General features: G+C 36.9%; 1 protein-coding gene across 4 annotated transcripts in view; it reads right to left on the bottom strand.

The window, feature by feature from the left end:
- SLC16A1 (solute carrier family 16 member 1) overlaps positions 1 to 25,109 on the bottom strand; it is a 34,796-nt gene that overhangs the window by 7,171 nt on the left and 2,516 nt on the right. For all 4 annotated transcript variants that reach the window (XR_013991730.1, XR_013991731.1, XM_081026038.1 and 1 more), the window contains exons 2-4: positions 10,131 to 10,391; positions 5,872 to 6,015; positions 962 to 1,828 (exon numbers count right to left, since the gene is read on the bottom strand). Coding sequence is in view for 2 of the 4 variants with exons in the window: in XM_081026038.1 (XP_080882164.1) it covers positions 962 to 1,828; positions 5,872 to 6,015; positions 10,131 to 10,347 (1,228 nt within the window). In the remaining 2 variants the exon portion in view is untranslated. The remainder of the gene's footprint in view (positions 1 to 961; positions 1,829 to 5,871; positions 6,016 to 10,130; positions 10,392 to 25,109) is intronic.

The following is a 25,109-nucleotide window of genomic DNA, read 5'->3' as shown; positions in this document are numbered from 1 at the left end:
TTCTAATCAGCTGAAATAACAGATTACATTTGCAAGGATAAACAGATTGAAGGTTGGCTAGAGTGGATACAGGTAGACCAGTTAGGCTACTGGAGCAGCCCAGATAGGAGATAGGAACTATGGATAAGGAGGAGAAAGTGGTAGATTGGAAAGAGATTTAGGAAGTGAAAAATGACAGGGCTTGGCAACTCATTTGGGTATCAAATGAGGAAGAGAGCATGATCAAAAGTCAGTTGTAGGTCTTCTTTTATATATCTTCACTCACTTCCTAAATCATACTTTCAAAAGTATGAGTCACATCCAGAAGGAGAGCTGTTATTTTTTCACTATGTATTATCTATTGAGTTATTAATTTAAAATATTTAAGAACTAGTTCCCAAATTATATACTCACTTACTAGCTGTGTGATTTAAGGCAAATTATTTCACCTTTGAAAGCCTCTATTTCTTCCCATATAAAGTGGGAACTCTAAGAGTCCCTCCCTACCTTGGACTTGTGAGATATAAGACAATACAGAAAATGGTTAGGACGGTCCCTGGTACACTAGGAGCTTACATGGTAGCTATTATTTTATTATTACTACTACTACTTTAATTATTACTACTGAAATAAACTCCATTATTAACATGCCAATTACCACCAGTGCTTTAGAGGTGGGGTCTATTTTACATGTTTTTGTACAATAAGCATGTAAGTTTTACAAAGAGAAAACATTTTAAGAAACAATGCCATTAGCAAAAAATTATTTCACTCCCCTGTCAGCTTGATGGTTCAATTTAATTCAGTTCTGTATTTGAGCAGTTATGCTGTGGCAAGCATTGTGCCAGCACTGAGGGTAGAGAAATGAGAAAGACGTGCTCTCTACCATCAAGAAGCTCATCGGTCTCTGTTTTCTATCACCTTCCCAATCTTCTAAGCCTGTGTTATGTTAACTGAAGCACGGATGGGAGACATACTATACCTAAAAGTGGTGGCCCCAGGAGGACAGGACAGCATTCCACAATGGTCACCAATCCCACAGCACTGGAGAACTTCTGGGATCCCACGAGGTCCATCAGTGTTTCAAACAATACTGAGCTGAGCCACCCAAATGCAAAGCCGAAGAATCCCGCATAAATACAGAACTCAGTATAGCTGGACGACAAAGGTGCTAGCAGGTGACACACTCCATTTGCAATAACAGCAGCAGCAAAGAAATACTGAACTCGAGGTCTTATCCACTTTGTGTTGGCTACAAGTCCCATAGAAGGTCTGGCTACCATGTCAACAAAAGCCAGAATGGAAAGAAGGAAGGCAGATTTCTCACTAGAGTAATGCCGACTCTTGCCATAACTACTAAGAAAGACCAAAGGAGCAAATAATCCAAAAAACATGATCACGTTTCCAGAGAGGTATAGCAAAAAGCCTCTGTGAGTGAACAGGGACAAGTCCAGAAATTTGTTAATTGTTTGGAAGAATGATGATTTCTCCTTTTTGGGGTTTCCTCCGATAAGATCTGTATTTGCATCACCTGCCACTATTTTTGCATCAGATTTTCCAGCTTCTTGAAGGATCTGTTTAGACCTGTCTTTCTCTGCATTGGTTGCTGTGGGCCCTATCGGTCGCATCAGGGCTCCGGCCACGCAGCAGTTTAGTAGGAATGCCCCGAGAATTAGGAAGCTTCCTCTCCAGCCATAGATACCGAAGAAAGCCTGATTGAGGGGGGCTAGGGTAGAGAGGAACACAGGGCTGCCTGCCATGGCCAGTCCATTTGCCAACGGCCGTTTCTTGTAGAAGTACTTGCCAATCATGGTCAGAGCTGGATTCAAGTTGAAGGCAAGACCAAGACCTGGGGAGGGGGGGAAAAAACCAAATACTGTCATAAATGTCAGAAATATCTAGAACCACTTAACCAGACAAATTAAAATAAAGGTATAAATAACGGAAAGGAGACAAAAATCCCCATTATTAGAGGACATATTGTATAGGGGTGTAAAGTGTGAGCTCTAAAAACCAGACCAGTGAGTGCCAATACCGGCATCACACTGACTGGCTGTGTGATGTCAGACATGTTGACCTGCCCGTTTCCTGATCCGTAAAACGGGCCCACAGCACTGCTGTGCGTAAAGCCCTTAGAACAGTGCCTGGCATGCAGTAAACACTCAATAAATATCAGGCATTTTTATTATTGTTTATAGTATTTAAAGGTGAATAACTGCCTATTTTTCAAATCTCTCAAAATCGCCTGCTATGAACCACTATAATCATAGGAGAGCATTCAGTAGACAATCAAATAGAGGAAAAATGGTTTTACAGTAGAAAATGCAACACAGAATTTTCCTTTTACAATAGTACGAAAAACTAAAAAGTGCACATTTTTTAATGAGTACAATTGTGTAACTTTCCTGAAGGGTTGGAGAATTAAAAATGACATGCACACACGTTTTTGGATAATAAAACACACCGATAAGATGTCAGTTCAACCCAAATAAAGCACTAATTTAATGTGATTCCAATGAAAAGTCAGGCTATTTCATTGTGGAGATGAGGTAGAATGGCTAAAACATACTTAGAGAACACATGCAGTTGACCAGGAAGTTTTTGGTGGTACAGGAGGAGTGGGACTAACCATAACAGATATTTAAATGGACTTATAAATAAAAGCTACTGTTCTTAGAATAGTGTGACTCTGACTCAGGAATACGGAAATCTACATGGATCAGTGGAAGTGGACAGAAAGTGCAGGAACATACCTGAAATATATATAATCATTTAATGTAAGATAAAAGTGACATTTTAAATTACTGAAGGAAAAAAAAGGAAGAAAAGAACAAAAAAAGAAAAATTACTGTAGAAAGAATTATTCAATAAGTAGTGTTAGTATAATATTCCAATAACTTCTAGATGTTCTCCCTGGGCCCCTCTGCCTCCCTACCATTTATGTTTAAGATATTCACAGAGGCTTCAACCGATAAAGCAGAGCAGTCACACCCCTATTTCAAACCTAAGGGCTTTCTATTCATAACCTTTCCACTGGCCCTTGCCTCCCTCCCTGACCTCATTGCAGACCATCCTCCCCCGCGCTAGGCCTGCTGCCCCCTCGGTTTTCACACAGCTGGTGGCCTGTTGTTGCTTAGATCTGTTAAGATCTTCTCTTCAGTGAGCCCTCACCTTCACTGACTACTCAGTCCTTCCCGTCAGAATACGGTTCTGAGGCGTTGTCTAGTATTTATCACTGATAAACAAGAAAAAATCACTGATAGTTTTCTTATTTATTCATATATTTGAGCAATACTGGCTGTCCCCTCCCATGAAAGAGTGTGCCTTTGCCCAATGTGTCACTCTGTCCTCACAGCACCTAGAACAGTGCCTGACGTGACATGGTTGTTGCTCAATAAATATTTGAAGAATGAATAAAAGAGCAAGTAAAGTAGCCACGTGGAAACAGTTATAGTTCTTTTTTCACATTTTATGTCAAATGTTTTCATCCATCCAGAAGTTTTAAATATAAAAAGGCATATTTAAAAAATAGGCAAATATTTTCATAATCTTGGAGTAGAGAACACCTTTCTAAGAATAACATAAGAGAAATCATAGACTGAGAATTTGGATATTTGAAAATTGTAGACACTTAAAGAGGGAACAAAGTGGGAAAATGGTAAATTTTAAAAATTTTTCTCAAAATCCAACAGCAAAAAATTTGTTGAGCTCTTTTGGTCTCGGCCAAATGATGAAGGGAACGTCATCATTCAGAAAGTGTCGCAATAAGACGCACCGATTATTCTGCAGCTGTGGCTCTAAGGCCTACTACCTTCAGAAGTCTACTTGTGGCAAATGTGGCTAGCGTGCCCCACAGAAGAGAAAGTACCACTGGAGTGCTAAGGCTACAAGACGAAACGCCATCGGGACGGGTCGGACGAGGCACCTACAAATTGTAGACTGCAGATTCGGGCATGGATTCCGTGAAGGAAAGGGAAGCCGCTGCAGCATCGAGTGCCTCTTAAGAATTTCAATGATTAGTTGTGCAATACATGTTTTGATTTAAAAAAAATAAATTTATTGAGAACAGATATTTGTACATCCACTGCAGCATTATTCACAATACCGAAAGGGTGGAAGCAATTCAAGTGTCCATCAGCAGATGAATGGATAAACACAATATGGTGTACACAGAGGGTACCAAAAAATGTGTACACGTTTTAAGAAAGGAAAAAACTATTAATTGTAATACTCAATATGTACTGATAACAAAAGATGAATACAAGTCATGTTTGACTTCTGCAATTACAAGAGGTGCTCAAAGTGGTTACCGTCAGCGTCCAGACACTTCTGACGATGGTGAACTGCATGAGCAGATAATATCTCTTATAATGTGTATACATTTTTTGGGGACTCCGGTATGTACAATGGAATATTATGTAGCCTTAAAAAGTACGGACATTCTGACACATACTACAACATGGATGAATGGGCCGGTTACCTCAGTTGATTAGAGCGCAGTGCTCTTAACAACAAGGTTGCCGGTTTGATCCCCACATGGCCACTGTGAGCTGCGCCCTCCACAACTAGATTGAAACAACTACTTGACTTGGAGCTGATGGGTCCTGGAAAAACACACTTAAAATAAATACAAAGTTAAAAACAAAACAACATTATGCTAAGTGAATTAGCCAGTCACAAAAAGACAAAAGCTGTATGATTCTACCTATGTGAGGGACTTGTCATATTCATAGAGACAGACAGTAGGAGGGTGTTTGCCTGGGGCTGTGGGGGATGGGAGCAGGGGGAGTTATTACGTAGTGGGTACAGAGTTTCAGTTTTGCAAGATGAGAAGTGTCCTAGGGAAAAAAAAAGTGTTCTAGAGATGGATAGTGGTGATATTTGCACAACAATGAGTATATGTAACACCACTGAACTGAACACTTAAAAATGTTTAACAAGGTAAATTTTAGGTATATTTTACCACAATTAAATATTTTTAAAAAATTAATTTGGAAGAATAACTGTCATGTAAAAGGATAATAATTTAACATGTAAAGTTATTATATATTATTCTTAAATCAATAAACAAAAGTAGCTCTTTTTGTTTAAAAAAATCCAAATACACTGCCATAAACATATAGAAACATTTACTTTCCTAATAATCGAAGAGATACAAATTAAAACCAGGAGATAACTGTTCATCTGTTTAATTGGCAGTGATTAAAAAACATAATATCCCATTATTGTCAAGGGTATATTTTCTCTCATACATAGTGGTAGAACTAAATATAACCTTTATGGAAGGGAAGTTAACTTATATGTATTTAAAAAATGCAGCAGTTTCACTTTTACAAATCTATTCTGAGAAAATATTCATGTTCACAAAGGGCTAGGGCACAGCTCAGTGGCCCATGCAGCGATCAAACCGACAACCTTGGTGTTATTAGCACCATGCTCTAACCAACTGAACTAACAGCTCCCCCCCCCCCCCCCGCCCCCGATAATTCCCTGATAATTCCCTCTTTATGTTTAACACCCTCTCCTGCTCCAATAGAAGCCTATTCCCCCGCGAGAGGAAGAGGTAAGAACAATAACCATCGGCCACCTTTGCAACATGTTGCCAGACACATTTTATCCACCACCACTGACTATTCTTGGGACAAGGGATGCAATTATCTCTTTCAGTTCATTCATTCATCCATTCATTCATTCAACAAACAATGACCACATACTGTATCACAGAAATTTCTTTAAAAGTTTGTTTCTGGTACTCTTAATGTATTTACAGCTCTTCAAAATGATAATCATGTAATTTCTATAAGGAAGGAATTTCACTCAAGAGATCTGAAAGACGAACACCAAATACCCAGCAATAAATTAATGCTGGAAAATGAATCAACAGCCACTCACCTCCAATGACTCCAATACAAAAGTAAAGTTGGTGTACACTCTTACAGAAAGAAGCTGCAACCAAGCCACTGCCTGACAACAGGCCACCAACAATAATGACCAGACGACTGCCGTATTTATTCACCAGGACACTGCTGATAGGACCTAAGAGACAACCAAAATTTAGTGGTACAGAGGAAAGGAACCTACCCCTCACATCTACACAAGGCATTAATGACACTAATAACAAGTCCTACAAAATAAACAGATACAACAAAAGGCAATGGTAAGAATACTGCTTTCGGTAATTATTTCATAGTCATAGGTATGTGTACTGGAAAATAAAGAGGCTAAAAAAACATTAATTGTGTATCTTTTATATCTAGAAATACTAGATGGGATTTTACTACAATCTAAAAGACTAGTTTACCCTTAATCTTTCTCTTATAAGGCAGACTGGCTGAAAATGTCTCGGTAATGGATATTCACAGGCTTCTTGATTTATCTAGGATATGGTCAACATATATTTAGTAAGTTCTGTTTTAATTTTTGGATAGGCACAGTCATATGATGAGATGATTTTAGAGCATTATTTACATATTATCATTAATTGTGGTTTGTGTCATATTTTTTAAAAAGTAAAAGACAAAATACATAATTATTTTTTCCCAAATTTAAGTAGTTTTGCAATTAGGACGTCTAAATTTAAAACAAAACAAAACTGTTTCCAATTACATTTGGATGTCTCAGGTACTGAATTGAGTAAGTTTCAGAGTTAACCTGGTTCCATGCCTATATTATACTATTTTGTGGTAGCAATACAGTGAAACAATGCTTGCAGGAGAAGGTTAAGTCAGAGAATGGTCAAAATATCCTTGGGTCTAACAACTCAAGAGGATAGGAAATGGAGTGTTATTTAAGAAAACCAGATTAAATTTCTTCGGCTAAATAGATGCATAAAAAAAAATCAGTTTTTCCTGAATGTGAGAAAAGGAAGTAAATAAAAAGTGAAGTATTCTAAGAATCAGGAAGAAAAAGATTTTATGCATTCCATATATCAGTTTTTGAATACAAAAATCAAATGGCCTCTCATTATTTGCCACAAATTGGTATGATCTGCAATTCCCCTTTTCCAAATTTTTGTCTTAATCATAAGAGAGAGTCTTATCCAAAGCAAACAATGTTTTAAAAGCTGTAACACAACTCTTAAGTAGACTATTATTTGCTGATTACAGATTGAATAACATTCATTGAATTTCATTTATTTATACTTACAAGAATATTTATGTCTCTACTTCATGAATATGAACTTATGGAAACAACAACTTTGTTTACATGACACAACTTGTCTGCGGTGATGGTAGATGACTATAAATAAGGGTCACGGCAATGCAGCAGTAGGGAAGGGGACATGAGGGAAAGAAAGAACTGAGGTTTAAACTTGCACAGTCACAAAGCTGGTGAGACCCAGTCCGTTTTTCAAATCCAGCCCATTTTCTCCCCATTATATGTACTCTAGTTTTAGAACTAAGTTATAAAACAGAAGGCATACAAATCACATTGAGCTTCTATTAGCATAGTAAATTCTGACCTTATTCTGTTTATTCTATGCTCCCAGGAAGAATAAGTCTATTTTTAAAAATATAGATATAATGTACATATTCAGAATATATTATTGATCATATGTTGACATATTCTATTTCCATAAACACTATGGGAAATTCTGCAGTTACTTATATTCTGTTACTATCCAGAGTTGCAGTGTGGTATTTTAAGATTAAAAGACAGGTTCTGGCCCCAGGGAACTCAAATTCTAATTATGATATGCATGTATATATGTATACATACATGTAATAAACATGCAAAAAGGAATTAGAGCTTTTGATATCCTAGTATTTCAGAGTACCACGTCTCTCTAAGGGGCTGGGTCAATAACGCTGCCAGGAGAAACTCCAGGCTCAACCAAGGATATGCATAAAGAAGTTTTCATTGACTTTCTAAGTCACTTCATGAAAATAATTAGGCCACAAATGGTTTGGAAATAATTTGAACTTATGGCTTGTGTAAGGTGAAGTAAATACTGAAAGAATACTCATGAAATATTTTCATATAAACTACTCATGAAACAGAGTGAGTATAGTCCGTATTACAAAGATCAAAATACTGCCACACTCCATGAGATAGAAATTAATGCTGTAAAGTTTGCAGTATTTTAAATAGAAATGTTAAGATGACATCACTATGGAACTGAAAACATGTAAATTTACACTTTCACGTTAAAAAGACAAAAAGGAAAACCTCAAATCAACCAAAAGTAGACAACTAAGATCTCCTCTGAAAAATATACTCTAACAAGCATCAGTATGTATCGCTGAACCTAAGCACTGGAAAAAGGAAAATGAAACCACTTCCAGCTCATATTAGTGTTGAGGGTGTAGCCCAAATGTACCAGTTAAAGGATTATGGCAGTTGTAAAAGTGATGATAATTCTGAGGGGACATATCATTTAAGAGCCAATCAAAACAATAACCTATTTAGTAAGAATTCTGCCACAAGGCTCCTGATAGGCAATTTGTCTTTCTGAGTTATTTCAGGAAGGATGGCCCCAATTAGCTATCATTAAAAATAGAGAGGGGTACAGTTTATAGGCCTATTATAACACAGACTCAGAGAAATGTGCTAGTTATCTCTGCATGAGGACAAAGAACTAACTGTTTTCCCAAAAGAAAGTGTCATGTGCAATTAGCACAACTGACATCACTTAATTTTGATGCAAAATGCAAGTGGCTCTCAAGCTCTTGGCAGCTGGCACAGCAACATGTGACCCTCTGGCTTGTAGTCAGCTTAAAGATACCCTGAGCACCTGGAGTACCTCTGGGTCATATTTATACCAATTTCTTCAAGCGATTACAGTCAGAACCTGTCCTGGCAGATGGAGTTCAAAGCCTCCAAAGTGATTGGCTCTCAGAAACTAGATAATGTCCAAAGTCCCTTTTGATTTCTCTGAACTTATTAAAAAAGTAATAAAATTTAGCACTTATGTTCTTTAAAGAGGTACTTAGTTTAATAGACAAAACAGGCTTACATTCAAAATTTAAAAGGCACAAAAAGATATACAGCGGAAAAGTCTTCCCACTCCTGTTCAATCATCCAATGTATCTCTCTCTAAGGCAACCAGACTACGTTTTCTCCGTGCAATGAAATTAGCCACTTAATTAAATTATGACTTCAGCTACTTATTCCTGTTTCGTAAATTTGTTCTTGTCTCAATAGGATTCTAAACCTCCCAAAGGCAAGGTTCAAGACCAGTGTTCTCTCTCACAACACCTAGTCTAGTTGGAATATGTACAGAGGACTAAGAAATATTAGTTGAATCGGCCATCAGGTCACAAGCCTCAAGCTAAGGTTTTATAGTCGAAATACGAAACATTTATATTGGCTGTTAAAGAGCTATATATGAAAATAATCTGAGGTACTAAACTGCCACCAAAATATAAGATTAATGGAAGGGAAAACACGTAGTAAACAACATGAGACATTGTGAATCCCAGTAAATAAACACACTTGGCTTTAGAATCTCTGTTAATTAAATAACTATGTATTTTAAGTACTATGGTAGGGTTTTTACTTTTACATGTTAAATTGTGATTTGATATGCAAAGGTGAAATGAACAGTATTTTAAATGATATTAAATAAGCAATTTACTCTCCACATTTCCTTCATAACATGTCAAAGAGGACAGAAGGGGAAAGAATGATAAACTTAAGTTAAACATGCAGCTAAAATGCTTTTAGGACTAATAATATCGCAAGGAACAAGGGGGAGATTTTATTCAGTTCCTTATTTCTAATACCATGAAAAGCTTTTACCTGAGACTTTGAACTATGCTATTCAGGTTAGCCTGATTTACTTTAATTCTCCCAACATCAATTTTTAAAAATCTTTAAGCTTACATCTCAAGAGTCTAGCAGAAAGCAATTAGAAAAATCAGTTGTGCATATGTCATTTTTCTGAGAGCTATTTTAGGCTCAACAATACTAAGGGGGAGCAAATTAGGCCTCCTCATAATTTCTCAATTCTGTTTCAGAATACTGTAGTGGAACAACAGAGCAAAAGTTGTCATTGTTAACGGGAATGAAAAATGTGACTCTAGACGTAAAGCTTCATGAAATAACATTTCAAAGCACCTCAGTGAATAAGTCATAGAAAAACGTTACTGAATACAGCGCCTCAGGCTGCTTACTGAACATTAAAGCAGCAGGCCTTAGTGGGTACTTACCTCCACCATACATGACAGCCAACATAATGGAGGATATCCATGACACTTCACTGGTGGTGGCATGGAATATATCTTCAATTTCTTTGAAGAACACTGTAATAGACTTGGGAAATGCATAAGAGAAGCCGATGGAAATGAAAGCGCCAACGACCACTGCCCACCCCCAGCCTCCATCTGGGGGCGTGTATCCAACTGGACCTCCAACTGCTGGCGGCATTTTAGGTGTAGATGAATTCCAAAGTGCAATTCAAATCCAATTATCTGAAAGATAAAATCGAAACAGTTTATCAGCAATAAAGCACTTTAGCTTAAAGGAAAACAGCTCATCACCATTTAAGGAACCACAGCTAAAATAAGTCCTTTCCAATAAATGTAGCCTTTGTATTTAGATAATAAGCCTACTTGTTTTAGTACTTAATGTAATTCCTCAAATTACTGTAAATTAACTAAATGCCTCGTTTCACTTTTCTGCTTGCAAAGTTCACATAACACATACCCTACAAAAGTTTCATAGTTTAAGATAGGCTTTAAAAGTTTTTCCCTTTTCCCAAAATGTATTCTTCAGTACTTAACTTGCTTTTTACTCTCTCTTATTTATATGCTGACTTAAAGTACTAGGAAGTGGGTACCTGACTCACTAGATCTGTAGCAATTTGCAAACTAAAAGATCATTCTGAATACACAAAGGTTTCATTTCCTGGGCTGGAAGATTATGTCAAAAGATGGTAGTTTCAAATCAAAGTTTATCCCTTTCCTTGAAGCCACCTAGTACTAAGGAATAGCATGTTTAGAAACGGAAACTTGCTGTTAGTTTATAAAGAAGGAGAAGATGGGAATGTTTGGTGGTAGGCCTACCTGTTTTCTCATAAAGATCTGTAATTTATTTAAAGCTGGCTTCCACCCTATGTTATTACTCATGCTACAGCCGTATGTTAGCATCTTCGTTTCAGATTATCTCCACTCAGACTGTATTACAGCAAAAATCAGGTTGCTATTCATTTGAGAACGGGTTTGCCTCCAATTCACCCTTCAGAATCCCAACCCAAAGGAACAGGATGTTACCAGAGCTCTCACTCTCAGGGGTCCCCAACATTTGTTCCTTTGGACCCATGAAACTTTCTTACAAAGCACTCCTCAGGCCATTGGAAAGCTGCTCCTTTTTCTATAACCAGAAAGCGTTTGCCTCCATATGTTATATCACTATTGCCACAAATCGGAAGCCAGCGAGATAAGAAGCTGCCAGAATCAGATAATCATCAAAATCAGGAAGACGCCACAATCAGAGGCTGTTTTCCGCCGTTAGCTCCAGAACGTTTGCCGCCTATGACAGCTTCTCAAAATCCCAAAGCCAGTAACTAGACATTGAGACATCAGTTCCAATTCTGCCTCACAAACGGCACATAAAGGCACTATGACTAGCAGAATTTAAATTGAATTCAGAAATACAGTTGCAAGGGAACCTGAGAAATGTAGTTTTTAGCTTTGAAGCCTCTGCAATATAGCAAATTACACTTGAAAAGATATGTAATGGATGCTGACCACCATTTCCAAAACCCACCATAGACACATGCCATTTATATAAAATTTTAAAAAATGCAAAACAATAATATATTGCTTATAGGCACATACGTAGATATATAGTCACTGTCGCCTAATGACGGGTACATGTTCTAAGAAATGCATCGTTAGGTGACTCCTTCATTGTGCAATCCGAGTGCACTTACACACACCGAGATGGTACAGCCTCCTGCACACCCGGGCTGGAGGTACAGCCCGTTGCTCCTTAGGCTACAAACCTTACAGCATGTTACTGCACTGAGTACTGGAACACAACGCTAAGTATTTGTGTATCTAAATATATCTGAACACAGAAAAGGGACGGTAAAGAGACGGTATAAAGATAGACAGTGGTACACCTGTGCAGGGCACTTACCATGAACGGAGCTGGCAGGGCCGGAAGTTGCTCTGGGCGAGTCAGTTAAGCGGGGGAAGGGTGAGTGCATGGGACGGCCTAGGACACGCCTGCACACTACTGGAGACTTTGTAAATACTACATTTAGGCTACACCAAATTTATGAAAAACAAATTTTCTTCAATAATAAGTTAACCGTAGCTTACTGTAACTTTTACTTTATAAACTTTTATTTTTTTTAATGTTTTGACTCTTGTAATAACAGTTTAAAACACAAACACATTGTACAGAGGTACAGAAAGCTTTTTTCTATATATCCTTATTCTATAAGCTTTTTTCTCTGTTTTCACTGTCTAAACTATTTTGTTAAAAACTAAGACACACACACACACTCAACTGGCTGGGCCTACACAGGGCCGGGTCATTAGTATCTCTGTCTCACCCCTCCATGGCCCGTCCCACTGGAAGGTGTTTAGGGCCAATGAGCTGTCCTCTAAGACAACAATGCCTTCTTCTGGAATTCGTCCTAAGGACCTGCCTGAGGCACTCCTTGAGGAGGTGTCAGTCTTTTCAGAAATATGTCCATGGTTATTTACTTGTTTTCTTGTGTGTGTTTTTTATTAAATCATAGACTTGCTTGTAAGCAGATATATGTACCATGAACATTCCTCTCTAGTATTGAAAACCTTTCAGTGTTGGGGTATGTTTTCAAACTTTCAAAAGAGCTTGTCTGCAAAAGCTTCTGTTAAATCCCTCACTGTGAATTTTCTTGGGGGTTCTTCTTTCTTCTTCTGCTTCATCTTCAGCTATACATTCCTGTTCCAGTTCCAACAACCCCTCAGTCAATTTCCAGGGCTCGCTCTTGGTGTACATTTTATGGGTTTGGACAAATTTATAATGATATGTGTCCACCACTGTAGTATCATAACGAGTTGCTTCGTGCCCCTAAAAATTCTTTGTGCTCCCACTAGTCATCCCTCCCTCCCCCATAACCCCTGGCAACTACTGCTCCTTTTACCGTCTCCATAGCTTTGCCTTTTCCAGAGTGTCATATAGTTGGAATAATATAGTATGTAGCCTTTTCAGATTGACTTCTTTACTTAGTAATAGCATTTAAGTTTTTTCCATGTTTTTTCTGGCTTGATAGCTCATTTCTTTTTAGCCCTATGTTTCACTGTTTGGATGTATCAATTTATTTATCCATTTGCCTACTAAAGGACATCTTGCCTTCCAAGTTTTTGTAGTTATGAATAAAGCTGCGGTAAACTTCTATGTGGAGGCTTTTGTGTAGACAGAAAACAATATGTACCCTCTTGTATATTAATTTGACATTTAAAATTTGTTTTTAAGCTTAATAGTTACAAAGAATATAATTTCTAGCATATTGTATGTTGTAATCTATGTGCTTTAAATATATTTACCAAAACTTTGACACTAAAGATTTAGCCCAGTTTATGGAACATACTCACCATATAATCTAATTGGCCAGTCCGGTTTTTAAACCAATCAAGTAAAATAGGTTTGTCAAAGTCATACCTCATTTTAATCGAAATGTGTTGATACATATCCCTGTGATAACTGTCTCACTTTCTAAATCTAATTCTAACATAGAAAATAGAGAAGGAATTTGTTGTCCACATGGAATAGGTCCTGTCTCATCCAATATTTCTGACCTAACCCCTCAATGGATTTGTCATGGGACTTTCTCTGGGACTATGCGTTCTGAAACTTTCCCTTATTTGGGGGCTCCAGAGATTTTTATAGCCTGGGGTAGTGACCCACAATAAAAATTGGGATAAATAAAACATATACCTTTATTTTGTAGTGTGAGTAAGGGCTTTTAAAAATTAGAAAAGGAGAAGCAGAAGACCTCAGGCATCTATTCTCAGGAGAGATGATTTTTAAAACATTAGGTTGGTGCAAAAGTAACTGTGGTAAAAGGTTAAAAATAATTGCAAAAACTGCAGTTACTTTTGCACCAACCAAATAGTTAAGGGTACATGTGAATCTGACGATCTGGAGAATAATTCCCTTAAAAATATAACCCAGGTTAAAGATTAATGATCTCTGTCCTGGGGCGTCTCACTTTCCTATGATTCAGGTGGGATAAAAATAAGTTGAAGCTTCCTAAAATTTCTACTGGAATGAATATAATAAAAAGCTATTTAACAGCTCGGTTCTAAAGGAAAACAGTCTGGATTCTAAAATTATATGAAATAGAACTGCTCCAGGCATTAATTTTACAAGTTTTTCCTTCATCTAAGTATGAATAAAGAGAAAAGCACTTGAAATTTTTCAATCAAAGAACCACTAAAAAGATTAATTTGCCTCAGAATGTTTACACACAGAGGGAGACACCCACACACAGAGGTAGAACGGTAGAGCTATTTAACAAGCCAGGCTCTGATTCAATCAGCTAATACGTGCCGGACGTGATTAAACTCTGAGCTTAGCTGCCAGCTATGATTTGCCCCAGTTAAAGCAGTTATAATTTTTAGTCACTAAGACTTGCCTCATCAAGTTAATAAAACCTTATTCCATAGTGTCATAATTAGATTTAAAACTTCAAAAAGCTTTAAAAATATTCAGAGGAAAACAAGTATAAGAAATAAAAGTATCCAAGTTTTGAAAAAAAAAAGAACACTTCAAAAAACCACACATGGATCCAACACAGTTCTGTCACCATCTGACAAATGGCTGTCCTTATTAACTTAAAAATTCTGATGGTACATAGTAGAAAACAGTATGTGTGTATTATCAGTATCTACATATTATTTTCTTTCAAACTGACCAAATCTCAGCTATAAACAAAAGGGTTCATTCAAGAAGTAAATTATGAGTAGAGTAGGCCCCAGTGTACAGTATTCAAAGCTCCTGTTGAGAAGGAGTACTGAAGTCCAGAAGCTAAGAGATTCAAGTTTAAGAGATTAATCTTTACAATGTGCACATTGGCCTTCCGATTAGTTTAGCTATTATTTTCACTCTCTAGTAGTTGCCTGAAAGTGTTGGGGAGATTAACCAAAAAAAAAAAAAAAAAAAAAGTGATAAGGTGATGAGAAAGTTCTTCATTAATTTGCTTTGTAAAGGACAATGGGAAACAAGAAAACCCTAATTTTTCTTGGCAATGACGGTGGTAATAAGAACCACCTTCTAGATTTCCTGAATTCTCTTTTTCTTGTAACTCTCAGGAATTACAAGTAAACTAATCTGGAAAGCCAACCTGTGCTCCATACTCCCCACGCTCTGCCCATCTCCAGAAGAGTTACAAAAGCCCTTGGAAATACTAGTATTCATTATGTTCTCTATACTTTTCCTTCAATATTTAAAACAAAGCCACTGTCGTTTCCTAAAATGACAATGGCCAGTTTGTGAACTTAAGAGGCACAAAGTATCTAAAATCAATAATCTTAAAAGAATTTGTTACTAAGTGTACACCAGTTTTAGATTTGAAATTCACATGGAAAGATTCAAATCCAGAAAGGCTGATTTACTGAAGCTACTGCTGCTAAAGTAGCGAGTCTACTGCACTTTAAAACTGGCCATCGTCCAGCTTCGTGGCTTGCAGAACCACCTGCCGCCCTCCTTCCCCCCCCCTCCCCGTAGATTCCTAGATTTAAGGTCTAAGGAATCTCGCCTTCTTTTGTAGTCTTTTCCGTTTTGAAACTGAGTAGAGTGAAGAAAAAACAATAAAAAACCAAACAGCACCAGTGAAAAGAGAAATATAACTACTGTAGGTGTCTAGCCAAACACCGTGTTTCCCCGAAAATAAGACCTAGCTGGACAATCAACTCTAATGCGTCTTTTGGAGCAAAAATTAACGTAAGACCTGGTCTTATTTACTATAAGATCGGGTATAATATAATATAATATAATATAATATACAATACCGGGTCTTATATTAATTTTTGCTCCAAAAGACGCATTAGAGTTGATTGTCCGGCTAGGTCTTATTTTCGGGGAAACACGGTAGCAATAACGAAATGCATGATTTTGATCAAACTGCATATAAACAACCTAAAAAAATGTAAACCTGGCTCTGCAAACTTCCAACTGTATCTCCCTTATCATTCAGAGCAAATCCATCCCACAGTACAAGAATTCAAATATACTGTCCCATCCTTGAAAAGAAATTTAACAATTTACTAAAATTGATTCTAGATCTTGTTTTTATTTAGCTCATATTTATAATCCCTAAAAACATCAATATTTTAGTTACCAATAATTTTCAGATTTTTTTTATTATTGACATGGTCAGGCCATCCTAACAATAAATAGAGAGTATTTCTTTTTTAAGACAGCATAACTCAAAGTTTTGATCCAAAGCAACCTAAAGCAGATATCTAGTTGGAAAAGGAAGTATTTTAACAGCCTTTTCAGATAATTGTGGATTTTCTTCTTTGATATTGCACCAAAACTTGGTAAGTGATTGTTTCTAAATCATTAGTTCCAATGTGGAGCCTGAGGACTCCGCCCTGATTCTTCGGTCCTTGAGTCCATAAACTACACTTTGAGAATGCCTGTTATTGTAAACCGTAAGCTCTCTTTGATCACAGAAGTGACGAAATGTCTAACTGGGATGTATTAGTTACAGGAAAGCCTGATGCGTATGTCTATGGGAAAGGGTGGCAGGAGAGGGTGCAGAATGGACTATTGTTTTCACTGTAAGTGATAAGTCTACTTAAACTATATCTATTTTATACTTTGATAAAAGTAGTAAGTATTTATATAAACTCTCACTTATTAAAATAATTTTGATCAAGGATGTAAAACTTTTTAGTCAGTTAAAAAGAAAAAGAACGTGCAATAATATAGAACAAAAGAACTAATAATTTCATTTCCTTTAAGAGTCCCTGTAATCTTCCTCACGTTTTCTTGTAGTCCTAAATATCATACATATTCTTGGACAGTATTTTCTACCTAAGCTAGGAATTTGTTCAAAGTTTTTCCCAACAAGAAAGCTGTGAGCACCATGAAATAGACGAAACCTAACATTTCTAACTGTCTTCGTGTCTACTGTGATCTAGAAAAGGGCTGCTGTTTCCAGTACATGTAACATGTGCCAAAGGATATGTGATGAAATGGAGGGTGTTTGTTAGATCTCAGGGCCCTTTCACCACCTAAAAGAAGACAGGAATGGGTGTCGGAGGTTGAGGGGGGAGGATTTCTCCAACATAAATAAACAATACCCCTTAATTCCCAGCCTTTCTGCCACCTCTGTGTCCATTGCAGTCTTCTGTAAAGATTGTTCAAGTATGACACTTTTTTACCTTGTGAATGATAGCTTTTCAAGAAGGGTCTTCGCTGAATATTACTCAGCTACTTTTGCTTGGGTGAGCAAAGCCTCAAGGTTGGAAATTCTTTGAAAAGGCAGAAACATAAATTTGCCAATAACATGAAAACATGTGGACATAAAGACCCAGCACGGAGAAAGATTTCCAGAGAATGAAACTTAGTGCCATCACCAAATGACACGCATCATAGCTATTCCTGACTTGTTTAATGAAATGGGTTTAAGTTTTCCTGCAGGGCTTCCTGGCAATCAGTATATCACCTTTTACATCAATTTATCAACATAGCAGCAGTGAGAGATACTTCTCCTGTTCCATGAACAAAACCAGGTGAGCTATTTCCAAGAATGACAAACATGGGAAATTTTGGCTATATGCAACTTCAACTAACTTTCATAAGCAAGTACAGAATGCCCAAGCCTTAACAGTAAGTATGAGTCACTTGGGGTGGCCTCTTAGCTCAGTTGGTTAGAGGGTGGTGCTCGTAACACCGAGGTCGCCTGTTTGATCCCTGCATGGGCCACTGTGAGCTGTGCCCTCCTTAAAAAAAAAAAAAAAAGTACGAATCACTTCTTGTTTATACTTCTGCTTGACTGGGCCTATGCTGATGAACAAGTCCAATGAATTCATCTTGACTTTGTTTAATACTCTACTGTAGCCCTATAATATTGCTCTAGTGACCCCAGTTTTACAAATGTCAATCCCAATTTTCTTGTAGTTGTTTTAGAAATGAGGATTAAAGTTTTATAAGTAGTATAGAGAAGTGATGAAGTTGATCATACTTGCAAATGGTCAACTAATATGCTGAATATACATATGTATGTTACATGTGTGTGCAAACCGGGGGTGCCAAAAAATTGTATACACATGACTTGTATTCATCTTTTGTTATTGGTATACATTGAGTACTACAATTTTAACAGTTTTTTCCTTTCTTAAAATGTGTATACATTTTTTGGCACCCTCTGTATACATGTATATATATTTACTTAATTAACCCTCCTTTGTCAATCTCAGCCAATGTCATGTTTGATCATCTGATTCTGTAACAGACACTCTAAATTCTCCTTATAAGGCAGTGATTTTTGGCATGTGTTCATCCAAATAAGCATGATTTTATACAGGGGGTAGGAGGAGGAAGTATATGCCCACTAATATATAGAAACTCTCAATTCAGGTTCTGGTTTCTTTGTTGAAGGTTAATTTAAATATTTCATTTATTTCTTCTCCCCACACTAGTGCAATTTCTTTCAAAAATAAGTATTTGTAGACCATAGAATAGATAACAGTGGTATATATTAATGAGCATTTTAAATTGAGAACAAGAATTTTCAAAATAAGGAAAAGAGAAACTTTTTACTTTTTAAGTCTGACTTGCAAAGTATTAATATAAGCATAATCAAACAAATTCCAATAAAAATATTTCTCCCTTTAGTAGTTCAACTTGAAGGTTAAAATTTTATGAAAAATTGTGAAATACCTATTAAAATGTTTACTATTAAGAGTTTTCAAGAAACTAGCAACTATTTTTACTTCAGTAGACAATTAGCAAAACAGGAGAACAGAGTACAATGCCGAGATCCAAGTTAGCCTTTTATTACTAAGGTTACGGTTCCAATTCTAGAAGTAGATTTCTTTTAAGGGGATATAGCGTGAAACGCATCAATCTCCCATTTAACTTTGCTCCTGCTGAATTATGACTTCAAACAGAAAGAATTGAAGCCCATCAGCTATTGAATACACCATCCAAGGTGAAAATTAATAGTCTTATAGTAGCAGATTAATTATCTATTCTTGTCTAGAAGTTGGAGGCCATGTCCTTCAATGGCAGGTTTTGCTTGGCAGAATTCCAGGTTATATTCTGGAATATCTGTATATGCGTGTGTTCTGTTTTCTATTATACAGCAATCCAAAAATCTGTTCAACAAATCGAGATCTAAGTGAGCCATTTCAATTTGTTAACCCATGACCTATCTTGTTCCAGAATCGTAAGAAATGTGTAGTGGCTGGATTAAAATTACAAATAGATGTGGTCAGGATTGTTATTGATTTATATTTCTTTAAATGTAAACAAGCATTTGAATGTAAGAGGTGGTATGTCTGCTAGAATCTACTTCATTTCTAATATTCTGAAGCCTAATGGGGAGAATAAGTAGATTACAATTCATTAAAAGATGAACAAAGAAAACTTTTGATTTTCTTGCAAAAAGCTGAGTTGAGCTATTATTCACTCATAGAAATAATTAACACTACAGTTTCACATTAAAAATATCTTAAGTTTTGAGGATTAGAGACAACATAGTAATATACACTTCATAAATATGTAATTACAAGTCCTCTATAAATATTGCCTGTTATGACAGAGATGTACAGGTTCCTATAGGAACAAATACTATCTTGTATTAAATGTGAGAAGACACCCAACTTAGTATGTATAGAAGCAAACTGAGTAGGCCTTTCGGAGGAAATACTGTGTTTCCCCGAAAATAAGCCCCAGTTAAGATCGTCAGCCAGACGGACGCATTTAGTACGTTTATTACGATGTCCAGAAGAAGACCATGTGACTGTATTTGAATAAACGTAGATTGTTGTACATGAAAAAATAAGACATCCCCTGAAAATACACCCTAATGCGTCTTTTGGAGCAAAAATGAATATAAGACCTGGTCGTATTTTCGGAGAAACACGGTACTATGTAGCCTGAGCCTTGAAGGATAAATAGGAGCTAGCAAGGGCACAGAGTGACGGTGGAAACCGCATTCCATACACGAGTACTGAAACTACAGAGTACAGGGTGCATTAGAAAAACAAAGAATTTCACCAAAGCTAAAGCTAAAGAGGGAGCAGAGAGAATGGGGAGAGACAGAAGTTGGACAGGTCGACAATATCAAGTAGTGGAAGGCCTTCTAAGTCATTTTAAGGAATTAGGGAAGAGATTAGGTTGAAAAATTCAAGGAGGCACTAAAGTCTTGAAGCCAATCGAAAGCAGTTTCCAGGTTCTAAGGCGGGCTGGAGATGGCGTGATCAGATTTTGCATTTTAGGAACATCTCTGGACAGTTTGCAGAACAGGTTGGAGTGTCGTAAGATTGCAGTGATGGACAAGATGGATAGTGGTGGGAGGATGAGAGAGACCGGGGAACAGACAGGATTCTGTGGAGACTGGGGGAGCCACAGAGTTAAAGGCAGCACCCAGGTTTCTAGCTTGAGCCAATACGAGTTTATTAGGTGGAACTTGTGTCCATTTAACCAATAGGGACGTTAAGAGGTTGTATGACTAGCCCAGGGCTGCTCAGCTTGGAAGGCTTGGAAACAAAATTCAAATCCATTCCCGTCCTCTGTGTTTTTGTTGGTGTTACTGATAGTGATGTTTTCTTACTTTTCCCCTTCTGAACAATTTACAATGGAAAATTTCAAACACAATTGAGAGCCGCCAGTATTTCATCTGTACCTCTCTACCTACTCCCTCCCCCGACCCCCGCCTCTACAGGATAATTGCCTGGCAAATCCTAGATATATACTTATTTCATCTGTAAATATTTCAGTGTATCTCTAAAAGACTCTTTAAAAAATTGTAACCACAATATCATTATCCCACCTTTAAAAATTAACATCACCAGATAACCAGGCAGTGTTAAAGTTTTCCTAAATTGTTTTCCAATAATTGGTTTGCTTGATTTGGGTTCTAAACAAGGTCACACATTATATTTGGTTGGTGTGTCTTTTAATCTAAAGGTTCCCCCTTCTCTCTTACTTTCCTCATAATTTGTTGAAAGAACCAGGTTATTTTTCCTGCAGTTTCGCTCATTCTAGATTTTGTTGAATGTGTCCATCTGGTATAGTTTTAACATGTCCCTCTATCCCGTGTATTTCCCGTAAATTGGTAGCTAGATTGAAGACTCTGAGCAAGGTTAGATCAGTTCAGGTTTAGTTTCTTGAGAGTAAGGGCGGTGCAAGAGAGAGCAGGCATACTGAACTCATACATAGCTGCTGGTGTGTATCTCCACCAGGAGGCATAAGATGTTAGGTTGTCCCTCGTTCTGCTATATTAACGCCCCAGTTCCATAATTAACTGTGCCTTTAATTCTAACATCCCTTCTTAATTGATTAACTAGAATAACTCTAAAAAGAGAAGTAGTTTGAATAGGACGGGCAAGACAAAGTTTGTGTGTTTTATTACAATATGATTGAGACACTGTCTTTTTGGAGAAAAGTATTTAAGGTACGTACGTGAAATGTTTTAAGCACTAGATAACATTTCAAATGGCTTTTAGTGTTTAGAACATTTAGGATTTCTGTTCTTTAATTATAGGATTTCTGTTGGTCATTTCTGTTTTTTCTTGAAGAGTTTATCTGTTCCCTACTTCTGGTAGAATCATTACCAAATCTAAGTCATTACCTGTAACCGCCTTACAGATTTTAAGTTCCTTAAAGACACAGATTAACTACTCTTATAAATGATCGGCTTTTCCAATGTCTCTTGGGCATTTCAAACTTAATATGTTGCTCTTAAAGCTCATTATCTCTGCCTGTGCTCAACTTCCCTTAATCCCCCAAACCTAGTCTTCTGTCTACCTTTCTTCCAGGTAGCCAGGCTTAAAACCTCTGAGTCATGTTAATACTTCTCTAGTGTGCTCCTTGCCCTACCAAATGCAGTTAAGTGCCAAACCCTTCTCCCGTTTGTTATCTCGCGCCCATCCCCCTGCCCCCTTTTCATTTTTGTTACTGCTATCTAGTTTAGGCTGCTGCAGCAGTGGGTGCAGTGGCCTTTTATCTTCTGTCATTGTCACCCCTGTTCTCCAATCTGTATTACAATGTGCTGCCAGTTCTCATTGTGTCATTTCTGTGTCAAAGACTCCTCATGGCTTTCCAGTGCCTACCACTTTTAGTATGGGTCTGGATTGATTTAAGCCTTCTGTAATGTATGGCTCCAAGTTACCTTTTTAAGTTGTATGTTATTTTTCCTTTAATTTGCCCTGGCAAATTGAAATTTCCTCCATGCTTTTCCCCCTGAAAATTCTTTTCCTCTTTTCTTTTTTTGGTCATAAGATTCAATTTACAATGGATCTATATTGCAGGAAGGGTAATATAGGCAACAAGTTTGAGCCCTTGAGTGTTGTGGACGAAAAAAGGGGTTCCATGGAAAGTAACCTCACAGGATGGGTGATCTGACCAGACATTCCTAAATGGGCAGGTCATGGTGGGTAGTCGTCATGCCCAAGGCATACAACATTTTTAGTAAAAGGTTTTATCTTTGCTTTAAGCAAGCCCTGTCCATTGTTTTTGTGTTCAAATAAACTCATAAAAATTCTCTACAGATTTGTATATATTTTCCTTTCACAGTGTCATGCAGAGAAGTGATTAAAAGAGCAGTAATGACCTTATGGAAATGGTGATTTCTGTTCTGGGGTCACAGTGCACACAATGACAAAAGGACTTCACATCTACCACAATAGTCTGGCTAGAAGGGCTAAGCCATTTGCAGAGAGACTGACCATCTGTGCCAAAAGCAGTAGGACCCAGCTCTGCTGGTTGCCCACACTACCCTACTGCTAATCACAACTCATAATTTTGTGGAATCTGATTTGATTACAGTGACCTAACCTTCGTATAAAGGACAGTTCCTCAAAATACACAGGCATTACAAGCTGCATATTGGATCGCTGGTTAAATAATATTTCTTCCCTGTGATTTTGCTCTTCCTATGTAAATCTCTTGAAGATTGTTAGATGAGTGAAAGCCTGATGATATCGCTTTGGTGTATTAAACTATTTCGGATAGTAACAGGGCTTTTGTAAGTTGCCTCATTGAGTTTTGAGAACCAAAGTTAAGTTTTTACTTTATTAACTTTCTCTTCTGTTCCCTTATCAGGGGGTTTTAACTTGGGATCTGCACATTGATCCTTCATGGTGGATGGAGTTTAGAGTCTGTGAATTTGGTTAGGGGAAAAAAATTACATCTTTTCATTAACCTCTAAGTAAAGCTTAGAATTTGTTTCAACTCTGAACGTAGGCAACAACCCATAGCACTATTAACAGTACCTGTGACTTCATCACCAATAGAAATCACATATTTTCATATCGGATAAAGAGGTTGCAGCTATCTTGAAATTGTTTAAAATTATCTCTACTTCAAAATTACTGTGGTTATTAGACCCACTACTAGATCTTATCTCATTTGTTGTTTTTAGAAGCACGTTATTATATCCAGTTAAAATATTTTGACAATTATACCTTTGTATTTTATTTTATGCATTTAAAAACATTATTCTGAGAAGGGTTCCATAGATTTTATCAAACTGCCAAAGGAATTGATGGCACCAAAGACTCTAAGGACTCCTGCTCCTAACTCCTGTACTTCTGTTCTGAAGTTAGAGTGAAGACAGCCACAACCTGTGATGCAATGCAGCGCACAAATCGTGATGCCGCAGGATTGTGTAATCATGACATCACGGGTTATGTAAATTCTCTGGCCATTGATTTTTGTATATTACATCATCATAGATTCAGACCTCATAAATGAGAGGGAACAAAACGCTCAGGAAGAAAAAAATGATTTTCACAACTTCGGCGGAGTAATTTTCCTCTACATTAAGGAAGTATATGTATACATAACTTAAAATGACTGTTTCCAAAGGAGTTCATTTTAAGTGACTTAAGTTAAATAAAACAGTGGGCATCTTAATTGACTTGGGGTATTTTCTTGCCTTCTTTTGGGTGCATCAGCAAATGTGCTTGAAATTGCTTCAAATCTTATCAGCTTGCTATCTTATATTAATATATTAGATACAGGCCTTTATTTTGCTCAACTAGGGGAACCCCTAAAGAAGCTGATGAAATACCTGCCCTGTAGATTAGAAATACACATCTTTACATCAGTCTGTTGTGGTTGTGTAATGATGTTGTTTGCGTTTACTCTATCACCTAGAAAACTGCTTGATGGAGTAGATGGAAGAGGAGTTACTGTAGTTTCTAAGCATTTGAGATTTTGCTCTCCAGCACGTCCTCAATTTGACTCAAATAAATTCTTACAAAAATAATAAAAAAACACAAAAACAATTACTGTAGTTTCCAAGAAAATAAAACAGTCATTTGAAAATTTGCATATTTCTAATACAGGACCTGATAATTATCTTAATGACAGTCTTAAGATGTATATTTTTAGCAATTAAAATGGCTGTTTAAGTTAACTGTAGTATATTTTGAGGTAATAATGCTGATTTTTAAAAACTTTTTAATTTATTATTTAAGTGTGTTTTTCCAGGATCCTCAGCTCCAAGTCATGTAATTATTTCAATCTAGTTGTGGAGAGTGCAGCTCACAGTGACCCATGTGGGACCAAACCAGCAACCTCGTTAAGAGCTCTGCACTCTAACCAACTGAGCTAACCGGCCACCGCTGCTGACTTCTTTTTGATACTTTAGTGTCGGTGAATATATTCTAAAAATATTTGCAAATAAACATGAGAATACTGGATAATGCTTTAACCATTTTGCCGCGACGGTCCGATATATCCGAATGAATGTATCCGAAATTTTTATACATAAAAATAATGTCATTTTTATACAAAGCAGCTCAAATTGTTATTAAATGCATAAAATGGTCAAAATGTCAACTTTTTAATTTTCTTGTGTATTTCTGACACATTTGGGGGAAAAAACCTTGAAATTAATTAACAGTGAGTTAATACTAGACAAGCAATACCCAATACACTTTTGTGCTTTGTTACTATTCAAACAAGAAAACTTAGTTCTTTAAGATAATGAGGATCAAAGGTAGCAT

The sequence above is a fragment of the Rhinolophus hipposideros genome (genome assembly GCF_964194185.1).
Source record: "Rhinolophus hipposideros genome assembly, chromosome: 19".
Classification (NCBI taxonomy): domain Eukaryota; kingdom Metazoa; phylum Chordata; class Mammalia; order Chiroptera; family Rhinolophidae; genus Rhinolophus; species Rhinolophus hipposideros.
Note: the sequence above shows the minus strand (reverse complement) of the source record. Positions and strands in the feature narration are given on the sequence as shown.